The 17,157-nt window shown below is 41.3% G+C and overlaps 1 protein-coding gene across 1 annotated transcript in view; it reads left to right on the forward strand.

Moving 5' to 3' along the window:
- Positions 1–17,157, forward strand: part of LOC126267230 (atrial natriuretic peptide receptor 1-like) — a 534,344-nt gene that overhangs the window by 282,138 nt on the left and 235,049 nt on the right. The window contains exon 2 of the mRNA XM_049972212.1: positions 14,160–14,325. Coding sequence (XP_049828169.1) covers positions 14,160–14,325 — 166 coding nt within the window. The remainder of the gene's footprint in view (positions 1–14,159; positions 14,326–17,157) is intronic.

Consider the following 17,157-nt stretch of genomic DNA (forward strand, 5'->3'; position numbering starts at 1 on the left):
TACACTCCAAACAAATACTTTCAGAAACGACTTCCTGATACATAAATCTATATTCGATGTTAACAAATTTCTCTTCTTCAGAAAGGCTTTCCTTGCCATTGCCAGTCTACATTTTATATCTTCTCTACTTCGACCATCATCAGTTATTTTGCTCCCCAAATAGCAAAACTCCTTTACTACTTTAAGTGTCTCATTTCCTAATCTAATTCCCTCAGCATCACCCGATTTAATTTGACTACATTCCATTATCCTCGTTTTGCTTTTGTTAATGTTCATCTTATATCCTCCTTTCAAGACACTGTCCATTCCGTTCAACTGCTCTTCCAAGTCCTTTGCCGTCTCTGACAGAATTACAATGTCATCGGCGAACCTCAAAGTTTTTACTTCGTCTCCATGAATTTTAATACCTACTCCAAATTTTTCTTTTGTTTCCTTTACTGCTTGCTCAATATACAGATTGAATAACATCGGGGAGAGGCTACAACCCTGTCTCACTCCTTTCCCAACCACTGCTTCCCTTTCATGCCCCTCGACTCTTATTACTGCCATCTGGTTTCTGTACAAATTATAAATAGCCTTTCGCTCCCTGTATTTTACCCCTGCCACCTTTAGAATTTGAAAAAGAGTATTCCAGTTAACATTGTCAAAAGCTTTCTCTAAGTCTACAAATGCTAGAAACGTAGGTTTGCCTTTTCTTAATCTTTCTTCTAAGATAAGTCGTAAGGTCAGTATTGCCTCACGTGTTCCAACATTTCGACGGAATCCAAACTGATCCTCCCCGAGGTCTGCATCTACCAGTTTTTCCATTCGTCTGTAAAGAATTCGCGTTAGTATTTTGCAGCCGTGGCTTATTAAACTTATAGTTCGGTAATTTTCACATCTGTCAGCACCTGCTTTCTTTGGGATTGGAATTATTATATTCTTCTTGAAGTCTGAGGGTATTTCGCCTGTCTCATACATCTTGCTCACTAGCTGGTAGAGTTTTGTCATGACTGGCTCTCCCAAGGCCGTCAGTAGTTCTAATGGAATGTTGTCTACTCTGGGGGCCTTGTTTCGACTCAGGTCTTTCAGTGCTCTGTCAAACTCTTCACGCAGTATCGTATCTCCCATTTCATCTTCATCCACATCCTCTTCTATTTCCATAATATTGTCCTCAAGTACATCGCCCTTGTATAAACCTTCTATATACTCCTTCCACGTTTCTGCCTTCCCTTCTTTGCTTAGAACTGGGCTGCCATCTGAGCTCTTGATATTCATACACGTGGTTCTCTTCTCTCCAAAGGTCTCTTTAATTTTCCTGTAAGCAGTATCTATCTTACCCCTAGTGAGATAAGCTTCTACATCCTTACATTTGTCCTCTACCCCTAGTGAGATAAGCTTCTACATCCTTACATTTGTCCTCTAGCCATCCCTGTTTAGCCATTTTGCACTTCCTGTCGATCTCATTTTTGAGACGTTTGTATTCCTTTTTGCCTGCTTCATTTACTGCATTTTTATATTTTCTCCTTTCATCAATTAAATTCAATATTTCTTCTGTTACCCAAGGATTTCTAGCAGCCCTCGTCTTTGTACCTACTTTATCCTCTGCTGCCTTCACTACTACATCCCTCAGAGCTACCCATTCTTCTTCTACTGTATTTTTTTCCCCTATTCCTGTCAATTGTTCCCTTATGCTCTCTCTGAAACTCTGTACAACCTCTGGTTCTTTCAGTTTATCCAGGTCCCATCTCCTTAATTTCCCACATTTTTGCAGTTTCTTCAGTTTTAATCTACAGGTCATAACCAATAGATTGTGGTCAGAGTTCACATCTGCCCCTGGAAATGTCTTACAACTTAAAACCTGGTTCCTAAATCTCTGTCTTACCATTATATAATCTATCTGATACCTTTTAGTATCTCCAGGGTTCTTCCACGTATACAACCTTCTTTCATGATTCTTAAACCAAGTGTTAGCTATGATTAAGTTGTGCTCTGTGCAAAATTCTACTAGGCGGCTTCCTCTTTCATTTCTTAGCCCCAATCCAAATTCACCTACTGTGTTTCCTTCTCTCCCTTTTCCTACACTCGAATTCCAGTCACCCATTACTATTAAATTTTCGTCTCCCTTCACTATCTGAATAATTTCTTTTATTTCATCGTACATTTCTTCAATTTCTTCGTCATCTGCAGAGCTAGTTGGCATATAAACTTGTACTACTGTAGTAGGTGTGGGCTTCGTATCTATCTTGGCCACAATAATGCGTTCACTATGCTGTTTGTAGTAGCTTACCCGCATTCCTATTTTCCTATTCATTATTAAACCTACTCCTGCATTACCCCTATTTGATTTTGTGTTTATAACCCTGTAGTCACCTGACCAGAAGTCTTTTTCCTCCTGCCACCGAACTTCACTAATTCCCACTATATCTAACTTTAACCTATCCATTTCCCTTTTTAAATTTTCTAACCTACCTGCCCGATTAAGGGATCTGACATTGCACGCTCCGATCCGTAGAACGCCAGTTTTCTTTCTCCTGATAACGACATCCTCCTGAGCTGTCCCCGCCCGGAGATCCGAATGGGGGACTATTTTACCTCCGGAATATTTTACCCAAGAGGATGCCATCATCATTTAATCATACAGTAAAGCTGCATGTCCTCGGGAAAAATTACGGCTGTAGTTTCCCCTTGCTTTCAGCCGTTCGCAGTACCAGCACAGCAAGGCCGTTTTGGTTAATGTTGCAAGGCCAGATCAGTCAATCATCCAGACTGTTGCCCCTGCAACTACTGAAAAGGCTGCTGCCCCTCTTCAGGAACCACACGTTTGTCCGGCCTCTCAACAGATACCCCTCCGTTGTGGTTGCACCTACGGTACGGCCATCTGTATCGCTGAGGCACGCAAGCCTCCCCACCAACGGCAAGGTCCATGGTTCATGGGGGGAGGGTGACCGTTAGAGGCAGAATAAAACTAACACTCTTAACTGGCCACATACCTGTATTAAGGTTCCAATGATAAGAATATCTGTGTGTGTGTGTGTGTGTGTGTGTGTGTGTGTGTGTGTGTGTGCATACGAAGACAGATAAACAACAAAATTTTCATAAAAATGATTGGACTTTGATAACAACGTTCATGCAGTGCCTATACTGCTTCTGTAACGGATAGAGATAATTAAGGGAATTATGAAATACAGAGGTGATCGTGCTGAATGACGTCAATTTAGCAGTTCAACTGAAGATGCTGACGTAATTTTCTTTGAGCATGGCGCCATGTCAAATGAAGATTACGTAGTCTTCAACACGGAAAATACTATAGCATTGGCAATATATTTTTTTTTGTACGTGACGCCAGTTCAATTGGAGCTTACATAATGTTTGTGGAAATACTGTAGTGTTGGTAAATATCTTTTCTTGATATGTTAGCTATTTATGCACTTCAATTGAACCATCTAATTTTTTTCGACATGAAAATACTGTGGTATAGGCATTATCTTTCTAACATGACATAATTTTGTGCTGAGTTGGTGAACGTTATGTACTTTTAGGGAATATTCTTGTATTGGCAAATATCTTTGAAGATGGCACATTTTATGCAATTAAAGTGAAGCTTAAGTAATATTTTGGAAATACTGTACGATTTGATAATTGTATTTTGGACGTGGTGCCATTTGTTACGGAATTCAGGTGGAACTTACATAAATTTTTGATGCTGTATGAACAGATCTGAGATTATAGGTACATCATTTGACGTAAACATTATTACTCATTTTATTGACGATTGAAATACTGGGATGAAATTCGCAGTTTTGGTTTTTATAGCCACTGCTGTTCCAAATGGTTCAAATGGCTCTGAGCACTATGGGACTTAACATCTAAGGTCATCAGTCCCCTAGAACTTAGAACTACTTAAACCTAAATAACCTAATCACAACACACACATCCATGGCCGAGGCAGGATTCGAACCTGCGACAGTAGCGGTAGCACGGTTCCAGACTGAAGCGCCTAGAACAGCTCGGCCACATCGGCTGGCTGCTGTTCCAAGAGATACCCTGTGGTTTCTTGGATTATGAATGATATCACTGATAGGATCTTCACATGATGATGATGACGACACAGATAATGGAGACATGAATTGTGTAATCATGGGTGGGGGTCAAATAATGACCATCACACAGTTGAAGGTCAAAGTGGGCCAAAGTCGACGTACCATGCTTGTATTATCAGTGGTATTTTTATGTGTACAACAGGTTTATAAATTTTCTCACATTGTGAACTTATAATCATCAGTGCTTTGAACAAATCTTTACAAAGAGATGGATTATTATTTATTGTTATTATTCTTATGGCATTTTTCTCTACTCTGTAAACTGTACTCATATGTAGTGCATTTGTTCCCTAGGAATAAATTTCATAGACAAGAACTGACCATGCATAGGATTAATTTGTAAGTAAAAGACACTGGCTGACACACATTAATTATAATACCCTAAGGGCATAACATGCTGATGACATTCTCTTGGTATCTTTGCACATTTACGACACTTCGTCTTAGAATCAATATTCGTTCCGAAGCATTTTGTTTCATACATCGTCAGTAGAGGTATTATCTATATTTAATTTAACAGGGACAGTTTCCTCTCTTCTAGCTGAAGTTCATGGAAGTTTTTTCCTTATGTTCAATGTCACTTCAGGGGGCTTGTACTGACTAATAGCAAACTTTCTTGAAAGTTTCCATTTGCTTACTCCGTAAGAAGTTCTCTTTTTTTCTCAGCGACTACGAAGTGCTGTCATCTGCAAAGAGAATTTCTTCCTCATGGCTAATGTTGTTGGGGAGATGTTTGATGTAATCAGGAGCAGTATTGGTCCTAATGTTCTAGCTCGAGGAAGTCCTATATTAATGTGTTTTGTTTCTGCTAAATGTGCTATTAAATGTTTAGACTTATTTATATGCAAGTTGTCTAGTAGCACCGTCGGTGTACCTCAGTAAGTAGTCAACTCATGTGCAGAGTCCCAAACCCCTCCCAGCATATTGATTTGAAGGAATCTCGGCATATCCCAAAGCAGTTTCAATAATTCTTCGTGTTCCAAGGTGTAGTATAAACGATAGTATTTTAAAAACTGATAGGGTGCGCATAATACACTAGTGTTATTATACCCCAGGATATCTGCATTTATTCTGAAGGTTCATGGCAGGGGTTACGTGTGAATGTGTACCATTAAAATTCTTTCCCATTCGATTCACAGATGGAGAGAGGGGGGAATACACGCTACCGTATCTCTGCACGATTCTTTAAATGTAATCAGTGTGTTTTGTGGAAAAAGTGGAGGTACTTAACAGCTATAAAAGGCGCAAAATCTGCCGTTGACTGGATTTACAAATAAGAATGTTGTTCAAAATATCTTTTATTTCTAGAGGTTTGTATGATATAATCGACTCCTGTAAGGTTTTTAACTTCGTACTGAGAGGTAATTCTCTTTCCTCGGCTCGTAAATTGCAGAATAACGGATATTAAAAAACTTTAAATCAAACTGAAATTTTGTCCTTGTCTGTATACCAATGTATGATAAGTACTTATAACGTAATTCGTTAAAGTCAGTTGGCAGTTTCTGTTACTGCAGCAGCAAGCTGAATAACACCGTTAAGTACTCTATTTCGTTTCTGAGTTGACATCCATCCATAAGAAGTGAATTATTTTGATTTTCTTCATCTGTTTAGACTAAATTTCGTGCTTGTTTGGGTATTTATCACGCATATTTATAAGCTTAATTAATCTCTAGAGCATATTTCCGTCATCTTTAGTATGAATTGGAATCGAGACTGTTCTGTTCAGGTGTGAGCTGAATTGGTGCAGGCTTCGGTAATACAGCTTCTAGTTGTTTGCATTGATCATGGCTGGGGGAGCAAGACGTGGGAATCCAATGCACGTCCAGGACGTCTCGCAAGTCACCCCATGGGACACCTACTGTAGCCGCCCTGGGTACTGCCTGCACTGGGAATTGACGCCTCACCCGGGTCGAGTGGGAGGTCGTTCCAGGTTAAGCCAGGCTGCGAAAGACTTTCCAGGGTGTCGATGGGAGGGCCTCCCTGGTTCGTCTCAGAAATATTCTGAGCAAGACGCAGCCGCTCGCTGGGAGTTCGAGGATTTGGTGTGTAATGAGGCCCCAAGACAACAAATCTGAACTTCATATCTTGCCGCGGGGTGAGAGTATGTGTTCTTTATTAAATCAAATATGCTGATTGCGAAAATGAAATCAGAAGTATTCCATCACCTACGCCACATATACCATGTCTGAGAAACTTAGAAACGAGTCAGTAACAATACTGGAGGAATTTGTAGTTGATTAACATACAGATCATGTGATGCAAGTAATTTTACAATACTAATTTGTATTAAAAATCGTAAAACATAATGAAAATAGTACGTGTAAGCAGAACAAAGCTTGAAATGTACTTACAAATTAGAAACTTTTGTTGGAAACTTTCCTTTTATGGGCGTATGATGAAACTTCCTGTATGAGTGTCCAGGAACAATCCACCGAAATATTTGGTCACCATCTTCCCTGATATCGTCTTTCCACTGCAGCGATATCTTGGTTAACTATTTCACAACGTTCGTCACTTACATCTCAAAGACTAGTCTGGAGGAGACCCAAGTCGGAATAAAGGAAATGTAACTTCAGACACATCTTTCGCCCCATAGCATTGTACCAGTCCGTCATGTGTTGCGTCTATTCTCTGTAATACTCAAACATTAAATTTCCCAAGAAGGTTAGCATACATCTTTAAAAGCAAGCCAAGGTGACGTCTCAATATCTGTCGGCAACTGTACAAAGGTAATATTTTCCATCAACTCACGGATCTGAGGCCTAACGAAAATTCCTTCTTTATTTTTTGAATTACTGATAGCAGGAAATTTAGATAGTAAAAATTGAAAACCGACATCTGCCCATTGAGTTCACAAATTCAGTTCAGATGGAGTGGCGGTAACAGCACAGTGTATTGATTTCAATCCTTGCCCTCCTATCCCTGGGACACAAGAAACAGCAATATTTTGTGTAACCAGTCTGCATTCCCAGAAGAAGTCCCAGAACCTTGAGATCACCACAGATTTTCCGTTTGTGATTCGAATAGCCAATCTCCTTCAGCAGTAACCTCACATCATCGTACGTTTCCTTCAGCTGAATGAAATGGGCCGCTTGTATCGAAAATTTCTTGTTTCCGTTATGTAAGAGAATACCTTTGTAACTACTCTTTAAGGAATCTATAAAGAGGCATCATTCTTCCAGGTTGTGAATCATCCAAAAATTTTGTAAGCATTTCATTTATGTTGTTATATCCAGCCTAGTCGTCAAGGAAAGCTGCTTTCTCGGATTGCTAGACAACATTCAGACATATCGTATTAATAAGTTTTATTATTAAATGAAAAAAATATTATACTTAACCTTGTGTTACACGGATGTGTCGCAAGCAAAGGGTGACAGACAAAATAAGAAGTCGCTTCATTATAACAATTCCCATGTCTGTATTACCTACACAGAGCAAGCAAGTGATCAGAGTTGACCCACCTATGTAAATTGTTGATTTTGAAGCTGCTGTTGAACTGGGCCGCAATCAGTCGATCGCGGCGCTTGTGTCCTCTTCACATAGGGGCCGCTGCTGTCGCGTTGTCGTCCTGGAGAGGCGTCGGTCAGCGTGTGATTGGACGACGTCTTCTCACAGCCTTCTCATCTCTATCGTTCCTGACTGGCGTACCGGCACTAGACTTCACGCCGTAACATATGTCATTACAATATATCAAACTCTCCGTCATTGAGAAAAAAGTAAGACGGTGCTGCCATTTACCTTATATAATACCAGTGTCTGATTGCAACAGGTTCTTTTCTTGAAAACGGGACACAAGAAACTCTGCTTGCAAGATTCTTCATTTCTGCCAGCGAAAATGTCTGCGGCTGTAGCCATGCTGCAGATGGTGTGTACTCAAGGTATTCATGACCTTCGTGATCCGTTGGTTTGTCACTATCATCTGTTTCATCTCCAGGGTCTATTCCGATGGTGGATTTGGAATTGGCAGAGAATCAGAATGGAAAACTGGACGAACTACAGATTCCAAATTTGGATAAGATATTGAGTGTTTTGATTTACGTGAGATTCCTTTTACTTTCTTTAAACAGAAGTAGTAATCCGTAATTTTGTCGCCAAACTTCATCTACAACTATGGCACAGCAAATGGGTAGGATCAATGCATCCAGCCTCTTAAAAGGCGGGAGAAACATGTGCAACAGTTCTGTGGTGCCCCACACTTACCTTCATCTAACTTTGGTTCAAAATACAATCCGTATGCGTCTCTGACGATCAGGAGCAACGACGAACAAGAGCCGCCCAACGGCAAGGTTTTTCTTCCTCTCATTAGTAAGGTCACAGATCGCATTGGGAAAGTTTAAAGCAAGTATGGGGTGGAAACTATTTTTAGACTCACCTGGAAATTAAAAAGTATTTACGATCATCGAAAGATGCACGACATTCTTTGGCTACACCAGGGGTATATAAAATTCCTTGTAGTTGTGGACAGGTTTATATTGGTACCAGGAAGAGAAGTGTGAACACCTGTCTTGTTGAACATAAGAGGAATTGCCGCCTGGTTCACACGGATAAATCGGCCATAGCAGAACATGTTTACGAGGAAGGTAATAATGAAATAAAATTCAGCGAGATGAGCGTCATATCTAAAACCTCGCATTATTATACGCGCATGCATAGAGAGGCTATCGATATTGATAAACGCCGTAATAACTTCAACAGCAAAGAGAAAGGTGTTAAACTGGATAAAATATGTAAGGCAGCGTTACAACAGGAACGTGACGATCGATTACTTTCCATTGAGAATGTTGGCATTAGTCATAGCCGACGACAAGTGATGGGCAGTGCCGCCCTCTGCAGTGCCTATATAATCAGCGCTTCTTCGAGTTCTCTTCGCATGTCTCCACTTTACCTAGGAGGATGGCTCCCGCAGTCAAAAACGAAACGTCAGGGGAGAGTTTCATACATCGAAAACGGCCTATCGGCCCGGGAGTTTTAAGTGAATACAATACCGGCTGTGAAAGCCTAGCCTGCCACGGTGGCCGAGCGGTTCTAGGCGCTTCAGTCCGAAACCGCGCGACTACCACGGTCGCAGGTTCGAATCCTGCCTCAGGCATGGATGTGTACGATGTTCTTAGGTTAGTTAGGTTTAAGTAGTTCTAGGTTATAGGGGACTGATGACCTCAGATATTAAGTCCCATAGTGCTCAGAACCATTTGAATCATTTCTGTGAAAGCCTAGATTGTATGATTAAGTTGTGCTGAATTAACACACTTCCGAGACATTGCTGAGTATAAGAAACAGACGAACGCGCAGAAACAATATTCTTCTCGCTAACTGACGTACACTCGTTAAGAATCGATACTGTGTAATCGCATAGCGAGACGGTCGATAGTGGAGTGAGTGATGCAATTGCAACTTTCCTTATCTACTAAAAGAGGCTATCTTCCCCACCATTCTCTACTCCCACCACTAGCCAATAATTTCCTAAAATGTCAGAATGCAATAAGTACCGCCAAAACTGATAGGATATGCACTGGTAAATAACGCAGTTCAGCACAGATAAAACTGCCTTTCCATAAGAAAGTTTAGGCGATAGTGAACAATGGTTTTCACCACCGTCGTCAGGATACTGAACTACATAACAACCACACGTATTTGTTCTGCGGCAGATTTTATTGTTACACTGAGGGGCCCCTTAGGAATATGTCGGCCAAGGAGGGGAAGCAATCCAGTGTGCATTCTGTGCGCGTACTGGGAGGAGCCATTCCAGATTTGAACGGGTGCTTCCGGATGACATGAAGAGCGCAGGGTGCAGCCAATTGCGTGTGATAGTTCATGCCGATTCTAACGCCGTACGTCGCTTTGGGCCAGAAGAGACTCTTTCTGTTTCCGGATGACTAATTTAAGTGTTAAGGGTTGCCAGTCATGCTTTCAGTATGAAGGCGAAGTTTTCATCTGTAGCTTCGTCTACAGGACCGACTGCGGATCTTTGGTACAGAGCCAAGTGAAGGGTCGGAATCAGAGGTTCAGACGAATCCGTAACCATGTAGGCTCCAGATTTCTCGACTTACGCCATCATATGGTGTGTTTCTGGTTCAAAAAATGGTTCAAATGACTCTGAGCACTGTGGGACTTAACATCTTAGGTCATCAGTCCCCTAGAACTTGGAACTACTTAAACCTAACTAACCTAAGGACATCACACACATCCATGGCTGAGACAGGATTCGAACCTGCGACAGTAGCGGTAGTGCCTAGAACCGCTCGGCCACCCCGGCCGACTGTGATTCTGGGTTCCGATTAACAGATCAGAAGTCGACTACACGCAAGAACCGGCTACTAGTGAAAGCTTTGTGGGGGGAACTGGACGATTTTTTATGTTAGAGCGTCTCAGGAAACTACAGAAAGAAAATCAGCGTTAAAGGGCGCAGGTCAAAGACAGGACGAGCGTACACCTTCAACAATCAGTATTGCAGTAGTAAACTGTCGTAGCTTTGTTGTGAAAGAACCAAAGTTTCAACCACTAACTGAAACATTGAAGCTCAGCTCGTTAGTGGTACAGAAATCTAGCAAAAGTCAGACATTAGTTCAGTCGAAATTTTTACAAAGATCGTAACTGTTTAAAGAAAGGATAATTCAATTCAGATGGTGATGACGTTTTTACTTTTGTTAAAAGTAGTTTGCCTTGTAATGAAATTGAAGGAGATATTTACTGTGAGTTAATATGCGTAGAGGCTGTACCTGAAACGGGAATAAATTAATAATTGGTTCCTTTTACCAACTCTCCGACTCAGATGATACAGTTGCTGTACAGTTTGTGATTAACCCGTGAAAAGATTTATTTCCACTTATATATTAATTATGCAGGTGTAAGCTGTTTCCATGAAGTTCAGTGTTAACGAGGCAAAACAAGGTATAACTATATAAAAAAATAAAACAAAGAAAAAACACAATGCGGCTCAGAGCCATGGAACTGTCGTACAGTTTACACCATTGTACGGCGGAATGTACTCTACGTGATCAAAAGTATCCGGACACCCCCAGAAACATATGTTTTTCATATTATGAGCATTGTGCTGCCACCTACAGCCAGGCACTCCATATCAGCGACCTCAGTAGTCATTAGACATTGTGAGAGAGCGTAAGGGGGCGCTCCGCGGAACTCACGAACATGATCAGGTTATTGTCTGTCACTTGTGTCATACGTGTGTACATGAGATTTTCACTCACCTAAACATCCCTAGGACCACTGTTTCCGATGTGATAGTGAAGTGGAAACGTGAAGGGAGACGTACAGCATAAAAGCGTACAGGCCGACCTCGTCTGTTGACTGACAGAGACTGCCGACGGGGTCATAATGTGTAATAGGCAGACATCTGTCCCGACCATCACACAGGAATTCCAAACTGCATCAGGACCACTGCAGGTATTACGACAGTTAGCCGGGAGGTGAGAAAAATTGGCTTTCATTGTGGACGAGGTGCTCATAAGCCCCACATTACGACGGTAAATCCCAAACAATGCCTCGCTTGGTATAAGGAGCGTAAACATTGGACGATTGAACAGTGGAAAAACGTTCTGTGGAGTGATGAATCACGGTACACAATGTGGCGATCCGATGGCAGGGTGTGGGTATGGCGAATTCCCTGTGAACGTCATCTGCCAGTGTGTGTAGTGCCAACAGTGAAATTCGGAGGCGGTGGTGTTATGATATGGTCGTTTTTCTCAAGGAGGGGGCTTGCACCCCTCGTTGTCTTGCGTGACATTATCACAGCATTAGCCTACACTGATATTTTAAGCACCTTCTTGCTTCCCACTGTTGAAGAGCAATTCGAGGATGGCGATTGCATCTTTCAACACGATCGAGTGCCTGTTCATAATGCACGGCTTGTGGAGGAGTGGTTACATGACAATAACATCCCTGTAATGGACTGACCTGCACAGAGTCCTGAGCTGAATCCTATAGAACACCTTTGGGATGATTTGGAACGCCGACTTCGTGCCAGGCCTCACCGACCGACCTCGACACCTCTCCTCAGCGCAGCAGTCCGTAAAGAATGTGCTGCCGTTCCCCAAGAAACCTTCCAACACCTGACTGAACGTATGACTGCTAGAGTGGAAGCTGTCATCAAGGCTAAGGGTAGGCCAACACCATAGTGAATTCCAACATTACCGATGGAGGGCGCCACGAACTTGTGAGTCATTTTCAGTCAGGTGTCCGAATGCTTTTGATCATATAGTGTAAGTTGGTGGTCCTGGGGTAGTGAGAGTGTGACGAACCGTCGAGTGTTTCACAGGGGCTAGCGTTATTGATTGTTTCGTTATCTCTGTAGTAGTCACGTATATTTCGTGTCCCCAGCGATCACTGACTGTCGTGTAGCAGCATAGTTCGCCTTACCTTGTGCAGTCATGTTCGTTGATGTGTCGCTTAGTCTTTTACCAAATACTAGTCCCCTTAACTTTATTTTCGAACTGGAGAACAGGAGCTAATCACATCTTTGTCTTGCGTGGACGACGGTTTGGGGAACACTCTATTATCATTTTTAGTAAAAAATTAGTGTGTAATGTAAGCCATACGCGCTCGTGTATTGTCATTGCAGAGTACCCAGACGTGGTCGTTTCAACCTCACGTCTTCCCTCAAATGCCGCAAAACATCGCGATGAAAACTCGAGCGTCTTACGAGGGGGGACGACTTCTTTTGGAAAAATGAATACACATTTCACTTGAAGATCCTGCAGCCATCAGAATAACTTTCGAAGCATATTCTTTATACTGCGAATTCTTTTAGCACCAGCTCTATTGGAAATGGCAATACTACCCCTCGGTGTCACAAGAAATTTTGTGCCGGACAGCAGCTCGAACCTGGATTTCCGGCTTTTCGCAAGCGGTAGCTTTACCAATAAGCTACCCGAGCACCCTCCCTTGGGAAATGTTATAAGCTCTCTGCTGTTCCTGATCTACATAAACTGTTGACAGATGACGCTGTTATTTACCATCTTGCAACGTTATGGCTTTCATCGGACCGGCAGGATTAGATTAGACTGTGAAGTGAGGATGTAGACGGCGTGACGTATGTAAGTCTGGGTCGTTGCGAGCAGCGTCTCGGGTAGCCTATACGGAAAGGCGACCGCGAAATGCAGGTTCATAGCTATACGTAGTATAGCTGATTCGAATAGAACTCGTAATTCAGAGATCGAAAAAATCCTAGGAATGTGATATGAGCATGTCACCCCATTGCTACACACAGTACAGCTGGTGCTAAAAGAATTCGTAATTTAGTAGATATATTTCGAAAAAATCTCAGGAATATTATCAGAGCATGTCAACGTATAACTACATCCAGTACAGCTGATGCTAAAATAACTCGTAATCCAGCGAACGTATTTCGAAAAAATCCCAGATATATCACAGGAGCAGATCAACAAGGACTTAATGTTACTCTTACTTTGGCTTAGGTGAAGAAGGACGATTGCTGCTAAGTTTGAGGTTCATTGCAGTAAACTAAACTTGCCTCACCTGTGGCAACGTTTGGACGTAAGCGTGGATCTTTTTGAAGAATTTGTTTAATTTCCCTGGAGAGATAAATGCGATATTGCTTCTGACCGTCTAATAGAACAAAATTAGCCGTAATCCTTCTTACGTTCAATGCTTCTGAGAGAAAACGTTGAAATTAACCCCAGAAGTGTGGCAGATGTCGCTGAGGGCCTGTCTACGATACTGCAGAATCAGATTCTTCACATTCTGGAGATTTTCTGGAGTGATGCCAATTGACGGCCGATCAGTACGGGCGTAATGTAAATCGATGTTCACCTCTTTTGCGAAACATTTACACCAGTCGTAAATATGTATCTGACCTAACGCATCGTCTCCAAAGGCTGGCTCCGAAAACTGGCGCGCCATCGAAAAAACCGCAAACTCAAGGTGTCCATAGGACCGCTAGTGGTGTTTCAGGATACTCGCAATCATTTGCGGGCAAAACTCTAATTTCCCAGCTTTTGGATACTTACTCGTAATATCACCGATTTTTTGTTTTATTTTATTGACGTGAAGCGCTCGTTTGCGTTGAGCTGGTGGAGTAACGAGCCTCGTGGTTGCCCACAGTTACCCGTCGTGCTCCGGCGACATGGCGCCCGGGCTGGCCACGGACATGCGCTTCTGGGACAACGTGATGGCCTTCATCGGGCCAGCTTGCGCCTTCGCCCTGGAGCCGGTGGCCAGGCTCGCCGCCTACTGGAACATCCCCATCATCACTGGCATGGGCGACCAGGTGAGCCACGCACTCCGCCACTACACTGATATTATGTATCGATATTATATTCCACAATCACTTAGAATAATAATTATTATTGTTGAGTCATCTGTCTTCTGACTGGTATTACGCGACCCGCCACGAATTCTTCTCCTGTGCTAACCTCTTCATCTCAGAGTAGCACTTGCAATCTACGTCCTCAGTTGTCTGCACGATGTTTTCCAGTCTCTGTCTTCCTCTACAGTTTTTAGCCTGTACAGCTCCCTCTTGTATCATGGCAGTTATTTCACCTTGTCCTTTTCTCCTTGTCAGTGTTTCCTTTCCTTCCCCATTCCCTGGAAAACTTCCTCATTCCTTGCCTTATCAGCTTATCTAATTTTCGACATTCGTCTGTAGTACCACATATCAAATGCTTCGATTCCCTTCTTCTCTGGTTTCCCCACAGTCCATGCTTCTCATCAAACAATGAAAAATGGTGTTAGAATATCGAAAGATTCTCATAACAATACAGTGAAAAATAATGTTAATATATTGCATCAGAATATCAGGGGATTAAAGGAAATTAGATGAGCTTCTTGATTGTTTAGAAGATCTAGAAATTGAGGATGTATTAAAGAGTATCTTCACATATTTGTAAAAATGAAGTACTAACAAACTGTCAGTTTGGTTTTCAGAGACACTTTTCATCAGGAAATGCTATATATGCTTTCACTGATCAAATATTTAATGCTCTGAATAAGCAAAATCACCAACAGAAATTTTTTGTGATCTCTTGAAGAGTTTTGGCTGTGTGAATCACGAAATTCTTTGAGATAAGCTTAAGTAATGTGGTATGAATGGGACAGTGTACAAATGGTTTAATTCATATTTAAATGGAAGAATGCAGAAGGTTGAGTTTAACGGTACAGATAGTCTGCAGAAATCAGCAGAGTCCTCTCACTAGGGAGGTATCAAGAATGGTGTCCCACAGCATTCGATCTTTTGTCCCTTATTCATCTCAATATATATTAATGACTTGCCACTCTATATTCGTGAACATGCAGAGTAAGTTCTTTTCGCTGATCATGCAAGTATAGTAATCACATCGAACAAACAAGAGTTAGCTGAGGAAATTAAAAAAATATCTTTCAGGAAAATTTTAAGTGCTTCTCTGCAAATGGACTCTCATTAAATGTCGAGAAGACACGGTATATACAGTTCGGTACAGTAAATGGCATAACGACATTGATAAATATAAAGTTTTAACAGAAGTCTGTTGCTGAAACATAGGATTCAAATTTTCTGGAAGTGCCCATTGAAGAGAAATTTAGCTGGATGAAACACCTCTATGAACTGCTGAAACGTTTAGGTTCAGCTACTTATGCTATTAGGATTATCACAAATTTTATTGATCAACAAATCAGTAAATTAACTACTGTCACTGTTTTAATTCACTGATTCATATGGCATCATATTTGGAGGTAATTCATCATTAAGATAAATCGTATTTATTGCACAAAAGCGCAGAATCAAAATAATAAATGGAGCCACCCAAGATCACTTTGCAGACATTTATTTAAGGAACTCGGGATATTCACAGTATCTCTGCTTTACGTACATTCACTTATGAAATTTGTTCAAAAATTATAGCAAACTCAGTATTTACAACACGAGAAGAAAGGATGATCTTCACTACTTGGGATTAAATCTAACGTTGACACAGAAAGCTGTCATTTATGTTGCTACAAAAATCGTTAGTCATTTACCAAACAGCATCAAAACGCTGACAGATAGCCAACCAGCATTTAAAAACAAAAGATTTTCTGAATGATAACTTTTTCTACTCAAAAGATGAATTTTTAAGTATGAAGTAGTAATTGTAAAAAAAAGGGGAAAAAATGATTTCATAGTGTAGCGAAAACTTATGTTAAACTCACGCATTCCAGATTATTATGAAATGTTGTGCTCATGATGTATCGAGCAAGAATTAATGTAATGTAGTGTAACTACCATTCAATGCTGCGTCCCAAACGGACATTCTCAGAAATTTCTTCTTCAAATTAGGACCTATGTTTGATACTAGTAGATTTCCCTTGGCCAGAAATACCCTTTTCTCCACTGCTAGTCTGCTTTTTATGTCCTCCTTGTTCCGTCCGTTAGTCGTTCTTTTGATGCCTAGATAGCAGAATTCCTTAACTTCATCTACCTCGTGATTACCAACCCTGATGTTATGAGTCTCGCTGCCCTAATTCGTCTTTCTTTACTCTTCGTCTTTCTTTACTCTCAATCCATATTCTATACTCATTAGACTGTTCATTCTATTAAGAAGACCCTGTAGTTCTTCTTCACTTTAAATGATGATTGCAATGTCGTCAGCGGAACTTACTATTGGTATCCTGTCACCTTGAATTTTAATTCTACACTGGAACGTTACTTTTATTTCCGTAATTACTTCTTCGATGTATAGCCGGACCAGTATGAGCGAAAGGCTACATCCATGTCATACATCCTTTTCAATCAGAACACTTCGTTCTCTCCCCTGTATTTCCTTACAGTTTACGCCTATCTCTGAATTTCGAACATTTTGCACTATTCGACACAACGACAAAGCCTATGACTGATGTTAGTTGATCTTGATACAACTTTCTTGGTCTTCTAATGTCCAGCATTCCCTTCATATGCATTTCCTCTTCAAATTCCGACTGGTCGGAGTTGAAAACAAATTCATTACTGAACGATGGGATAATTTTATCTCACCTACAAATTGTCAGGCCGATTCCGCACTTTGCTGTGCATCGTCGAGTTGACGCTTTGTTTGGAATTTCGTTATCCTACGTCTTCCAGCTCTATAGCGCTCTTGAAATCACTGTA

Source organism: Schistocerca gregaria, chromosome 4 (assembly GCF_023897955.1).
Source record: "Schistocerca gregaria isolate iqSchGreg1 chromosome 4, iqSchGreg1.2, whole genome shotgun sequence".
Lineage (NCBI taxonomy): Eukaryota > Metazoa > Arthropoda > Insecta > Orthoptera > Acrididae > Schistocerca > Schistocerca gregaria.